Raw genomic sequence first — 14,320 nt, forward strand, 5'->3', positions numbered from 1 at the left:
GTGACTAAGTGATGAACTTTTAAATCGTGTTTGCTTTGTTCTCCTTTGCATTAGATTTTTACAAATCTTAATCTCTGGGGTGCCAAGAGAGGAATAGAAGGAATAGAAATACACTCTCTGGTTGATTGCTGTCAAAATTTAATGATCATTCTTAATCAGTTCCGCTGGAAATAAAGTGGAAATAAAAGCGATAGCCACCGTGTTCAAATTTCCCCCCCCCCCGATTCCTTATTCAAAAGACCTTGTTTCACAGAAACCACACAGATAATTGCTGTGCTTCCTTTCAGGATTCATAATTGCGTGTTCCCAGCTGCAAAGCAAGTGACAGCAAATTTCAGGATGCCAGGATACAGGCCTGATCCTGCTCCCTAGCTTAGCTCTCCTAAATCCCACAATTGGCAGCAGCAGCCAGCCACAGGGGCTGGGCTTTGTCTGTTCCCCACACACACTTGGCCCTTTCTTTCCCTAGAGACAGGTAATCATTGCTTCCTCGTCTCTAACTAGTTATAAGGCTAGGTGCTGGATTAAAAATTGCTGCAATGTAAAATTTGTGGCAAACTGTTTAAATATCAACATCTGTTTTAAAGTTGCTTTCTCATGTACTAGTAAAATAGTAAAGTAAATAAAAAATGCACAAAGCAGTGATATGGTTGGCTGTGTCTGAATTACACCCCGAGCTAACGAAACACTGTGGACTGGGGCATGAGCAAGCCAAGGCGGGAAGACCTGACAGCAGCCTCTTGCCATGGAAAGCCAGAGTTGCCCTCTATTTCAGCTTAAAGCTGATGTGATTCGGAAACTGGAATATACCTGTAATTTCACATAGAGATGCCCAGGCTGGTTTCGTTTTACCTTCCCATCAGGATGCTGGTTTAAAGCATCAAAACATTTCAGTGAGCTCTCACAGGGGGACAACCATGTGGGTGCGTGCTAAGAGAGATTCCCTCGGCTGACCACAGCCTGGGAGCCCCCGGGCTCGGCTGTGAGGACCCGGGGGGCTGCCTCACAAGGGCTCCCGGCAGGGCCGAATCCTGGCATGCCTCCCTTCAAGGGTTAGGGCTTAAAAGCCTTCCTGTGCTGCAGGAGAGGCAGTCCCGGCAAGGAAGTGCTTCGGGGTCGCACGGAGTGGGGAACCGTCTGGGTGGAAGGAGAGGTTTGGTTGCCCTCAGAAACGACGTCGGGGAGGGAAAGGGAGCGGTTTTCCTTCTCTTCCAGTCTCGCTTCCGAGACAGAGCTCTGCCGGGCTACCCATCCCCGGGGATTGCGGGGAGACCCTGGGAGCAGCCTGGGGACGCCGGGAGCGGTGCCCTGTGGGCAGGTGGAGGACTCAGGAACCTGCCCAGGCACACGGCATCGCGCTGGGCTCTACCCGCCACCTCCGCGGGAGCGCAGCAGGGACCCCTCTGTCCAGTTCAGGGGCAAGAGCGAGGAACGGAGTCTTCCCAGCCCCGCACACGCCTCTCCACCTGCGCCTTCCCCGCAGCAGCCAGGGCCGACGAGTCAGGGGGGCGGCAGGGACGCGGGAGGTTGTCCCTTCCCCGCCCCGGGACTCCCCCGCCTCTGCGCTGCTGCCCGGGAGTCCCCTGCTCGCAGCCGCGGGTATGCCCCCGTGCAGGGAGTGAAGGGTTGGGAGAGAGGGGGGCATTTCTCTGTGCTTTGTAGCTCACAGGGTTGCGGTGGCTTCCCCGTTGCCCCAGTGATCCGTGTCCCAGCCCTCCCCTCGGGGCACCGGGCTGGATCGTCGCTATCTACCGCGCTAAGGCCCAGAAAATCACTCTTCCCCTCCACTCAGAGCTCGGCGGCGCCGAGGGGGTCTCGGCTCCCCACTCCCACCCCGCCGGGCTGCGGCCGCAGGGACCGCAGGACAGTCGTTGTGTTGGAGGCGGCACAGGGCACCTCGCTCCCCTCCACCCCGGCTGTGACAGCTGCAGCCCCACATCACGCTGCCTCCATGGCTCGGCTCTGCTCCGAGCGTCCCCCTAGGCGCAGGGCGCGGGGGATCCTTCGCTGCGCCGCCCGCCCCGTCGCGGTCGGGGGGCAGAGCGCGGCGGCAGCGCAACGGAGCGCACCCCGGGGGCGCCCACGGGAGACGCTCCCACCCACTCGTGCCCGGGGCGCCCCCGCCCCTCCTGCCGCCGCCCGGCGCAGACGCGCGCACTTACCCACCCGCCCGCCGCGCTCACGCGCAGTCGCTCGGGCCGCCGGGGCTGCAGTTCGCCGCTCCGCGCCCGCCCCGCCGGTTCGCCTCCGCCATGGCAAGCCCCGGCTCCGGCTTCTGGCCCTTCGGGGCCGAGGAGGGCTCCGCCGCCTCAGAGAGCCCCGGCACAGGTAGGGGAGCGCCGAGCAGCCGGGAGGGACCGGCCCGACGGAGCCGCGGAGCCGCCGCGGCAGCGCTGCCCGGTCACGGGAGACCCCTTTGTGGCAGCTGGACCGGCGGGACGGAGCGGCGGGAACCGGCAGCGGCTCTAGCCGGGCTCTGAGCGGCTAGGCTCGGCGAGGCAGGGGGTTCTTGGGGGGCAGTGCCGGGTGTCGAGCGAGATGCCCTCGGCCCGCGCCCGTCCCCACGGACCCTCCGCTCCATTTTCTCTTGCAGCCAGAGCCTGGTGTCAGGTCGCCCAGAAGTTCACGGGAGGGATCGGAAACAAACTCTGCGGTAAGGGGAGAGAGGCCCCGGCAGCCCGCGGCGGAGCCCCGGCTGCGTGCCCGCGGAGCGCCTGAGGGCCCTGACCCGGGGCGGGGGGGCGAGGGGACTGGGCAGGGGTGAGGCCTCAGGGCTGAGGCCATGTGTTCGTGTCGCTGTCAAGCCCTGCTCTACGGAGATGCCGAGAAGCCTGTGGAAACCGGAGCCAGGGCAGCCCCGGGGGCAGCGGAGACGCGGCCGGCCTGTACCTGCGACAAAAAGCCCTGCGGCTGCCAGAAAGCGGAGGTGAATTACGCCTTTCTGCACTCAACAGGTAACAGCGCTCCCTGGCCACGCTGCATCTCTAAAACTAACAAATTAAAACAGCGGTTCGGTAGGGAAATCGCCTCCTCCCGCCGTGCTCGGAGGTCTGAGGAGAGTCCGACGGTGCGCGGCGGCTGCTCCGCGGGGCTCCGCGCCCCCGACCGGGCCCGTTCCTGCGCCTCCGCGGGAGCTGGGCAGTTCCCAAACCCGCCGAAAAATAAGTCAAAAGACAAAAGATTCCGGGGAAAGAAATAAAAGGGCAATAAAATCCCGTCGCGCTGGAGCCTGCAGGTTGCTCTTTCTATGGAGTGCTAACAGCAGCGACCTTCTCGCTGAAGTCCCCTGTAATTAAGGTTTGAGGGAAGGGGGGAGAAAGAGCGCTCTCTTGGTGATTTAATTCAAAAAATTATTTTTGCGTTTCATCTTTCCTGACCTTAGAGGTAGCGTCCCCGCTACTACACAGACGCCTGCTCCGAGCGGAAACCCGCTGTCCAGGAACGTTCCCGTTCGCACGGCGGAGCAGGGCAGCGCGGGCGACCGGCCCCGCTGAGCAGGGAGAGAAGAGGGGAGGGAGGGCGGCTGCAAACCCCGTGCTGCTGCCGCTGAGCCCCAGCGTTCCCGGGATACCCAAATGGTGGGGTTCTGCCACAGCTCGGCTCCGCCTGAGCCATTGCACTTAAACAAAAGATGTCGGTGTTCTCACCGAGACACCGTGCAACATCGCCTCAGAAAAAGGCTTTAAATTATCAACAAGTTACTCGCATCGGAGAGTCACAGTGGAGGTGTTTTATTGTAAGGCAGATGGCAGGTTTTAGAGGGCTTCTCGTAGCGTTTGTTTCCCAATACTTATTTTTCCTGAGATTCGTTTTCCCTTTTTTTTTCTTGTTTCCCATTCCCATTGTATAAAAAATTGATCTGAAATATACTGTGTGGGAAAACTGCTATTTTAGGTAGGATATTAAAACCTAGACATCATCTCTCAGGACACTCCTTAAAATAGTCTTACCAATTGGCTTATTAAATGAAAACAAAGTCTCTCTGTATTCAACACGATTAAACGATTTTCTAAACACAAACTGGAGAAGCCCTTGTCCAAAACCTGTGTATAAGGTTGTAAAACGAAGTTAACTTTTAATTTCTCCTTTCCCAGATCTTTTGCCAGCATGTGATGGAGAAATAACAACTATGTCTTTCCTACAAGACGTTGTGGACATTTTACTTCAGTATGTGGTGAAAAGTTTTGATAGATCAACGAAAGTTATTGATTTCCATTACCCAAATGAGCTGCTCCAGGAGTATAACTGGGAACTGGCAGACCAGCCACAAACCTTGGAAGAGATTTTATTGAATTGCAGAACAACTCTGAAGTACGCAATTAAAACAGGTAATGGCCACTCTCGTTTTCTACCTTCTGTGGTCTCCTGCATTGTTTAAAGGTGTCATTTCATTTTCTCTTTAAACGTTAGAGACTGAAGCAGCGACTGTGTTTTGTCACTTCCAAGCAATTCCTAGCAGAGGCAGGAGTGGTTTTCCCGGGTGATGGAATCTCGGTTGCTGGCCGTGCAGCTCCGCGCACCCTTTCTCGTTTAAAATTAATGCGTCTGTGAGACGGAGTTGCCGCGTGTGACACAGAGCCGCCTTTTCACTGCCTTTGCTACTTTCCTCCTTCCCTTTGCACCCATCTGACGTGCGATAGCCCGGGGCTTGCCTCTCGCTCCCTGCAGATCGGAGCCCAGAGGCAGCGGGAACTGGCGGTGAGGGTGTGAGAGGTGTGTGTGTGTACCTGCAGGGGGGCAGCAGGGACCGGCCCATTTAACAGCCAAAATCGCAATAAACATCCTGTAAACGGGAGCTCGCAGCGGCCATTTGCCGTGTGTCTCCCGTTACCTGCAGGACATAAAAATAGGAGAATTTGGCGAAACTGTGCACAAGGGTATTGAGGGCTTCCCCCTCCCCCCCTCCCCCCCTTTAGGCTGAAGCAATATAAACAAAGCCCGAAATGGTTTAATAGCCTTTTGTTGGTGTATATTTTCTCTGAGGGGGCAAGGCTGGGCTGATTCCTGCTTTCTGGGCCCCCTCATCTCCCGTTCAGCTGTGCTGCCGTGTGGGCTTCGTAGCGGAGGGGGGGGTCAGCAGGGGTCTCCCCCCGTCTCAGTACCCGAGGCCACCTAAAATAAACTGTGGCAGAGCGGACAAAACTCGTAGCTATGATTGAGAAATAATGTGGAGAGAGGGGAGCTCTTAGTGGGGATTTTAATTACTGAGAAATTGCTTAGAAATAAATGTGTAGCAATTACTGAAGCAGGCAAAAGGCTGATTTGTGAATGGAGGTTTAGGGGAAACAGGAAACAGGTTTTGTCACTTCTGGGGACAGAACAGACTGATCTCAGTAAAGGTTGTGGGGGATCTGTATAATCCTTCCTGTTTAGATGTGGAAATGTCTAGCTGAATGTTTTGGATGTAGGAGTTAGGTGCTGTCAAAACGCCTGTAAAATATTGGAATAAATAGTTAGATAAATGATGTCCACTGGAACAAAGTCGATCAGTCCAGTGATCCATGTGATATGTCTGGGCAGGGCATAGGAAAGGTATTTTCACGGAATGCTGTGAAACACAGGATCTGTGGATCTGGGAAATCAAACAATAGGGTTTCTTCAGTGATTTTCGTTAATCGTTTTTTGTTAAAGACTGTTTCACGTAATAGACCCATTTCATTTTGTGCATCCAAAGCAGACCCTTTAAAAGAACGTTACAATTTGTCTCCCTCCCTGAAAACATGTGAGGCTTTCTCTTCTTGGCATTTTTTGAATTTGTTTTAATGAAAATAATGTATTCAGAGTCCAAGGAATGATGCTGAGGGGGGTGTGTGTGAGACGTGGTGGTGTGGTGGGGTTCAGCTGAGGGGTGCAGAGCCACATCATTTGGCTGCCGCTGCTCCTCAGCATCCTCGGGATTTACACCCAAAGCCCTTTCACTTTTGCCCTCAGAGGAAGGGCAGCGCACTTAGGTTTCTGGTGGCAAGGTTCTGCCTCAGCTCCTGCTTGCGGGAGCCATTCAGACATGGCCCCTCCTGAGCTGGGGGGAAGCCTGGGCTGTGTTTGGCTGAAGGGACCCGGGAGGCTGATTGGAAAATAAATTGCATTGCTTAAATTAGAGCCTCACAGCTGGATCCCCAAGTCCAAGCACCAATCCCTGGTTGGGACTGGAGGAACTGGCTGGCTGATTTTTTGGCCAAGGGGCAGATGTGGGATGCTTCCAGGTGCTGCCTGTGTGCCACGGCTCAGTGGGGTTCTGGGGGGGGGGAAGGGGGGGTCACACAGGGCTTTCTGCCCCTTACCAACTACCAGCATCCATCCCCAGCAAGAATTTTGTCTGTGAGAATGTAAAAGGCAGTTTACAAATGCAGGGAAAGATGGATGTGGAATTCAGTTCCTGTGTGATGCTCAGCAGGGGAATTGAAATGTGAGCATTTAACCATGGCCTGGAAACCCCGGGAAGGGTGAGAGGAACCCGTGCTGGTCCAGCCTTGATCCCTGGCAAGCCCTGATGCTGGCAGAAGGCCATGCACAGGGGGGCTGTGAACAAGGCCAAAGACAGTGCTGCTGGCCATACCTTTATCCATGCTGTCCAGCTGTGCCCAGACCTTCTCATTTCTTCCTTGTTGAGGCTGTGGAGGCTTCATCTTCATGCTAGAAGATGTCTGTGCCTGAAATCAAGCGTAGGCAGAAGCATATTTGAGAGCGGGTGCGTAGTGCAAAGCAACAACCTTGGCATGGGGAGTGCAGCTCTGGGTGCCCCAGTGCCTCAGCTCTGCTTCATGCCCATCATCTGCCCATTTACTCTGGATTATCTGTAAATACACTGTGTACTGCTAAACCAATCAGTAAGCAGTAATTGCCTATTTTCACGTCTCATCCCTTTCCTCACACCCTGTTGGTCTCTTTTCCAGGCACCTCTTTGTTCAGTGACAGCCATGACAAAGGATGTGCATTTCAGGCAGACAGCACCCGAGTAGCAGTTTTTGAGCATCTCTCACAAATTCTACTTACCTGGCAGTGGAGCCTGTATTTTAATGGAAAGCCACAATTTTCTGTGGCCATCTAGCCAAGGGAAAAGAGCTCGCTTATATATTAGGGTGTCACATGAATGGACAAACCCTTTCGGCTGAGGCTGGGGTCAGATTGAGGCATTGTGTTTTCTGCCATTGCATGTTAAAGCCATGCTGCAGAAGGGAGCGATGCTGAGTGGAGGGGACCGTGTTACAGGTGTAGGCGCAGGGGGCTCTGCCAGCAGCTCTGCCAGCAGAAGCAGCTCCTGCTCACCCTGAATTTATGAGCACAGTGCTGTTCCCCCCACCTCGCTTGCTCCAGGGTGCAGCTGCCCTGACCCCTGTGTGCAGCCAGCCCTGTTCCTCCCGCAGTTCCCAAAGCAAGAGGTGTGCTGTGAGGTTCCTTGAAGAAACAAGCAGTGACAACAGGGCTGTCGCCTGGGGCTGGGTACAGAGCTGACGGAGAGCTGCTGAGACACTGCAGCTGCAAATATGGATTCTGCTATTCCCCAGTTTTTCAGTGTGGATTTATTTCCAAAGCAGGAGTTTTTCTGGCATCTTTAAGCTTTCCTGTGGCGCAGATTCACCGAAGATTTTCAGCTTCTAATTTTCTGTTGCTTTCTGTTAGAATCTGGGACCCTGCTTAGAGTCTGGCTGAGAGACTGAACCTGAGCTGCAAATATTGAAATCTCTCTCAAAATCCCATCATCAGGGGAGATGCAGTCCTCTGCAGGCAGAGCCCCTGGGATTGCTGTGGCTTTGGTGGTGGTGATAGGGTGCACATGTGCCCCAGGGCCACCTACTCCACTAGAGAGCATGGAGAGCAGGGGCCAGATCCTGTTCATCCTGCTGGATCTTGGGATAGTCCCTCTGTACCTGAGGGACTTTGGCCACCTGTCCTGGGCTGTGTGGACCAGGGGAAGGTGGCAGTTCGTATCTCTGGTGGGGAGGGCTCGGTGCAGAGCACAGTCAGGCTGGATGGCAATGGCATGAGGCTCATCTCAGGTTAAGGGCAAAGGGAACTGTATTTTGCATATGTGCACCCCCAGTCCTTATCCTCTGCTCTGGTCTGCCCACGCAGCCCAATTACTCTGCCTTTGTGTGCTGCAAGGTGGGAGCTGGGGAGCAATTCCCTACGCTGTTCTGCCAGCCATGTGTCCGTGCCTGATAAGAGGCCACTGGAGACCGAAGATAAGTTCTCTCTTGGTGCTGGGTCTGCATTTCGTCGATCATCTTGCTCTATCTTTTGTTTTCTGTGATGGCAATACAGCATGTTGTCTGTGGGTCAGGACAGGTGTTTTCCAAGCAGAGTCTGCCTTCCTTTGAGTCGGATGGTGTTTAAGTAATTGTGAATCATCCGTAATTTGTACTGATAATTACGCCACTTAACAGCGGCTTGTGGAGCAACCAGTAAAAGCACAGCTTTGATGGTGCCTGGGTTTAATGGGTCCAGGCACATTTTTAAGAAAAATCTCTAGCAGAATTTTAGAAAAAAATTAGGAGCCAATTAGATTAACCAGGTAAATGGACTGTCAGCTCATTGAGTATATTCTTATGCATCATTCTGCTGAGGCAGCAGTGCTGGTTTTCATGGGGTTTGTTTAAAATCACAACTGCGAGCAGCCAGGCTATTTGTAATTGCACTCTGACAGGGAAGAAATGACAAGGACCTTCACCTTCCCTGCCATCTTTGTACGATCATCAGCCATTGAGTCATGTGCAAAGCAGTCACCAAAATGTTCCATTTTCTCATTTCGCCCTGTCTATTATAATCATTAGCCATTCATCACTGATGTTATATGTACTGGCAACCTCTTCAGATGGTGTCTCGTGCATGCCTTTCAAACCTAGCCAGGCAAAACCACATCCAGTGACAACATGTGACACACTAACAGGAGCAAACAGCTATTTTTGTGAGGCAGCGTTATGCTAATTTTCAAGGCATATTGAGAGGATAATAAGGAATGTTGGAATTCATTATTCTGTGTTCAATGTAATTATTCTGATTTTACTGAGTTTCCAATGAGAAAGAGGAGAAATCCTGCCTTTTCCAAGAAATGTATTTATTGCTATTTGCTTTGTTTCGTACCTTGAAAGCACTTCCTTCTCTATAGAAATCAGGAGGTAAATACACCGCTTGGCACTGAATAGTTTCATTCAGAATCATCAGCCCTTCAGTAACAATTTCCATCTTATGCAGGGCACCCTAGATATTTTAATCAACTTTCAACTGGATTGGACATGGTTGGATTGGCAGCAGACTGGCTGACATCAACAGCAAATACTAATATGTAAGTAGCAGATTTTTTTTTTCCATAATAATATTTAACATAATTTTACAGCTATACTCTAAAATAGTGGCTGCTGTAGCTGAAAGAAAGAAAGAAAGAAAGAAAGAAAGAAAGGTTGCTGGAAAAACAGTTGTCTGCTTTTTAAATGGTTGCTACAGCTATTTACATGGAGACTTTCAACATTGTCCTGTAGTCTGTCTCTTATAAAATTTCATCCTACTGATATGATGTTGGTTTTGCTCTCCCCCTAAAATATACAGAAAAAATATTTTAGCTTTTTGCATGCATAAATATGTAAAATGAAAGGCGTGCTAAGTGAACAGTTGCGTTCATGTAGAGGAGTTACGTACAATCCTTACTCAGAGCAGTTAGAGCCATTGCTTTTTGTAAGAAAGAGGTACAGAATTTAAAGCGTGGGGTTTCTTTTCACTTTGGGGCTAGGAAGCATTTTTGTGCATTTGCTTAGCTTCATGCAGTGCCTTGTCATGAATAGGGCTGCTGACGTGTATGCTTCTAGACATGCACACAAGTTTTTGCAAGGCAAAGGTCTGGCACTGCTCAGCAGCTCTTGAATATAGGACAAAGCCGTGAGCCTGGAAGAGCCGCACCAGATTGGTTTCACTGAAAAGGGTGGAAATGGAAAGCACTCTCAGCATTTCTACTTTTCGACATTTGACGTCAAATCATAAGGAAGGTTATCAGAAGTATTGTAAAACAGAACTCTACCAGTGCAAGATAGAGTATATTATGGATATAATGTAATGTAATATTGGAAAAAAGATGTATTAGTATTGTAGATGAAGCATTAAATATGGACATTACTACATTTCAGGTTCACCTATGAAATTGCGCCAGTGTTTGTACTTTTGGAATATGTCACACTAAGGAAAATGAGAGAGATGGTTGGCTGGCCAGGGGGCTGTGGCGATGGGATATTTTCACCTGGTACATGACATTTCAAGCTTTCTATATTTCTCAAACTATGCTATGTGACATCCCCTGTAGTTAAAGAGTAAACATAATTAAATATGCATGTTTGAGAGGACACTTGCTAATAACCACCAGTGGCCTCTTTGAGATAAAGTTATTGCATGTTTATGAATTTCAGGGATGTGATTATGAGGGTCTGTTTGAGCAAATTGCACTGCATTATGAGCAGCTGTAATGGCACATGGGAAACATAATCAGAAAAGACATTTGCCTTGCAGTTTTGCTTTGCCCCCACTTTTTATGGATTACATGAAATAGAAAACCCATTGTGTTCATAATGGAGGGAAGAAACACAGGAATGCCCTCCATTTCTCCAGGGGAAATTAGAGCAAAGAGGGAAAGACATAGCATCCCTTTCAGAGTAATTTTAGTGGGGTCGGCAAGATCCTGCCAACATTACAGTATGTGGTTAGCTTTCCATGTGTGAGCTGGCCTGTTGAGGCCAGGAAGTGGCTAGCTAACCTGAGTGCTTAAAGGCTTGAAACTGGTTCCTTCAGGGCAAGTCAGTGAGGCGAAAAATGAGCATGGTTAACTGTAGAGAAATCACTGACTCTGATAAACACTACATTGTTAAGACATGTTTTTATTTCAATCATTCCACTTAGTTTTTTGATTTATACTCTGTCACCTCCTGTCTTAGTCTGGAATTTCATTGCTAAAAATTTTGGCCTATCTATCTCACCAAATTGCAAAACATTTAAAAAAACTGACATTGGGCATAGAATGTTGGCTTGTCAAAAGAGAACAGACTGATAGCTGATGGGAAGGGAGCCCTTCTGGAAAGAAAGTTCATTGACCTTATGGAGAGGGGAAGTGTTTGGACTGTTGAGCAAAGGAAAAGCCTCACTGATAACGGTATGGTATGTTTAGCTCTCCAAAGACATGAAGGGTAATGCTCATGCTGTGCAGAGGATCGGGCAAGGTTCAATCTTCAACTTTTCGCATGTGAATGCACATGTGGGTAGTGGTGCAAGAGTTTTTTTGTGGGCCTTTGCAGAGAGGTGGAGAAAAAGATGAGAAGAATTTACACTACTTTTTGTTGAGTCCTTATTTAAAAAGCACTGAGAGCAAAAGCTCTGACAGCTTTTACTTTGCTCCTGACCAAAACTGTGGCCTCCATTACACAGGGCAGCACCTAAATGTGTATCACGAGCCCAGGACCTAAGTCAAAGCCTCTGGAAACCAGACAGTGGTTGGTTACTGTGTAGTCCCTGGCCTGACTCAGTACAGCTGGTCTTGCTGTAATTGTAAGGAACTCGCAAGTTCCTTGCTGTGCAGGCTTGGGCTGCAATAGCCCAGCCAGGTTTGTCAGGGACCTAAGAGGAAAGAGCAGAGCAGTAGCAATGCTGCTCAGCCAGACCTGGTGGGCAGGGGCCGTGTATGGGTGGCAGGGAGGGTGAGAGGCTCAGTCCATGCACCAGATCTGCCCAAGTGTGGCAAGCTGTGCTCAGGATAGTGTGAGTCAGGAAAGATATATGCCTCAGGAGGAACTGCCATTCCTCCCAGGTCTGCAAGAGGTCCCTGCCTGACGGGGGGGACCAGGTTGTCATTAGAGTGTCAGATGTGGGAGCTCACTTCATCTAGCTGAAACCTGCATGGGCTCGGGCTCTCTGGCAGGTGTGTGCCTGTGCTGGCGTTTGCAGTGCTGCCCCCTCTCATCCTTTCTTTCTCTGTAATGTCTGGTTTGTGCTAAGTGCATATTTCTAATTCACTCTTCAGGAGTACCCAGTGTTCAGGTTCTGCTTTTTTAGGCAATAATCAAAATCATCTCTATGCAGTCTTCTCATTTCAAGCTGTCATGGCTTCAGGTGAAGACCTTACTGTTGAAAATATTCTCAGTCTTTGCCTTCTCTGGAATGAAATATACAGTATCAATACATGCAAAGCTTAAAGGCCTGATTAGGTTCTCCAGATTCTGTAGGTGTGTTTTGTTGCCTGCAATTAACTGTGGGTGTAAACACAGCTGCAAAATTAAAGGCAGAATGCAGGCTTATTAATATGCTTAAGGTTAAACAGCAAGGTAATAAATACTAATAGAAAAGCCTGTTACTGAGGAAACTTAACAATTCAGTCTTGATTCTTTTGACACTGAGCCAATGACTTTGGACAAGTTAGGCCAAATTTCTTCAACTTGGTCACCTTAGTTCAGTCACCTAAGTCATCAACAGCAGCCGTTACATGACATCTGCATTTTTTTTGGGACAGGTACCTAAGCATTTCCTCTTAATCTCTCCTTTTCTTCTTCTGTCATTTGTGAAAAGAGGTGTGAGGATATGTTCATACCTCTGAAGATAGTTGAAAGAGGAAGAAAAAGCCTGATTCGTACTGACCCCCATGCCAGCGAAGCCATCCCTTTGTGGCGTTTTCCCTTGGAAAATGAGAAACTAGGAGGAGGTCTCCTCCTTCTCACAGGAGGGCCAGGGAGGTCAGGGAAAGCCCAGAGCAGGGGTAGCCTCACTACAAGAGCAGAGCTAGGACACTGAATAGAAACAGTGGGCTCTGGGCTGTGGAACAGTATATATCTCCAGTGGGATAAATACAAATCTTACAAAAATCAAAACAGTGTTAAATTTCCCGGCACCTGCTGGTGTAACATTGTGTAATGTCACTGCTTTCAGCAGAGCTATGTTGATCTGCTTGAAGGGTGGAGTTGTTCTTATCTCACTTGGCTATCCAAGCACTAGGGCTACCTAGGGCTTGTTACAACTCCTGCCATGTATTCAAGGGAGAGGTGTGTATATGTCCGCAGGGCGAGTCATCCCACCTACCACAAACAGCTACCTTAGGATGAGTTGAGCCATCTTCTGAAAGTGCATGTCTTGTGCTCTTTACTCCATTTTTAGATAGTTAAAAGTTGGGTTAGTTGAATTCTACCTCAGCTGTAGTCCGACTTGTTCATTTAAAACCCTAAAACCACTATCAGTGTTCACCTTTACTTTATATAAATAAACATATCAATATATAATCATTCTGTATATATATAGTATATATACAGGATAAAAGTGGTGGATTTTGTGTGTGTGTGTATGTGCGAGAGTGTGTTTGTGTGCATACATACATAAAAGTACTCAGAGTCTGCCTCAGGTTCTGCATTATATTCCCATAGTGCTCATGCAGCGTTAATGTATAACCAAACATTGTTCCACTGTGGGCACAAAGGCTAAGTTTGTAAAAGTGTCTTAAAGGAAAAGGAAAGTGCTCACTTCTGATTTATGCACTGACAATTGAAATAAGGGAAAAAAGTATTGCAGAGCTGTCAACCAATACCCATCTTGAAGTGGGCAAAGTATCCATCTTAAAATAGGCATTTTAAGTGAATGTATGCCAGAGATTTTAAGGCTGGTGTTACGACATCCAGCTTTTTTTCCTTGCTCCCATCAGAAGACAAATAAAAAGAAAAGTATGTGTTAGAATGACCCTTTTCTTTTTTCTTCCCTCCCCAAACTCCACTTATCCAGAAGATTATCTACTGGGACTCACTGTGTGGGTTTCCTCAGAGCCAGGACATGAAATGCAACCCTGATTTGGGAGGGTTTCAGATTAGGTTTCACTTGGAAGCCCCTTAGGAAGTTGCCTTGTAAAGTATCTGCTTGGGAGGTGGAATGGAGTGGGGACTATGTGTTCATGGCATATGAAAATATAAGATTAGGGACTAAAAGAGAAAGGGCAGAAAAAGTTAGGATGAAAGGAAGCCCCAGTCACTTTTTTGCAGTAGTATTTTTGCCTGAATTGCTATTTGGGAGTAGTAAATCCTGTTATTGCGCAACCCAGCTGTGAGGAGCATCAGGAAGAGGAATCCATGTTTCTGCCATGCAGCAGAAACATTAGCATAAGAGTTAGAAAATCTGTAGTAAGACTTGTCATTTGTTCTGCAATGATATTACAATGCATAGAAAAAGTAACAGTATATTACTGTGGACTCCAGGTGGTGCCATATCTAACATGTATGCTATGTTGATTGCACGTTTCAAGATGTTCCCAGAAGTTAAAGAAAAAGGAATGGCAGCTATTCCCAGACTGGTTGCCTTCACATCAGAACATGTATGT

The 14,320-nt window shown here is 49.1% G+C and overlaps 1 protein-coding gene across 1 annotated transcript in view; it reads left to right on the forward strand.

The window, feature by feature from the left end:
• Positions 1 to 2,252: 2,252 nt before the first annotated feature.
• GAD2 (glutamate decarboxylase 2) overlaps positions 2,253 to 14,320 on the forward strand; it is a gene marked incomplete at both ends in the record, with an annotated part of 39,359 nt that continues 27,291 nt past the window's right edge. The window contains 7 exons of the mRNA XM_080610647.1: positions 2,253 to 2,328; positions 2,594 to 2,653; positions 2,805 to 2,954; positions 4,095 to 4,328; positions 9,193 to 9,283; positions 10,116 to 10,228; positions 14,199 to 14,314. Coding sequence (XP_080466773.1) covers positions 2,253 to 2,328; positions 2,594 to 2,653; positions 2,805 to 2,954; positions 4,095 to 4,328; positions 9,193 to 9,283; positions 10,116 to 10,228; positions 14,199 to 14,314 — 840 coding nt within the window. The remainder of the gene's footprint in view (positions 2,329 to 2,593; positions 2,654 to 2,804; positions 2,955 to 4,094; positions 4,329 to 9,192; positions 9,284 to 10,115; positions 10,229 to 14,198; positions 14,315 to 14,320) is intronic.

The sequence above is a fragment of the Psittacula echo genome, assembly GCF_963264785.1.
Source record: "Psittacula echo genome assembly, chromosome: 2".
Taxonomy (NCBI): domain Eukaryota; kingdom Metazoa; phylum Chordata; class Aves; order Psittaciformes; family Psittacidae; genus Psittacula; species Psittacula echo.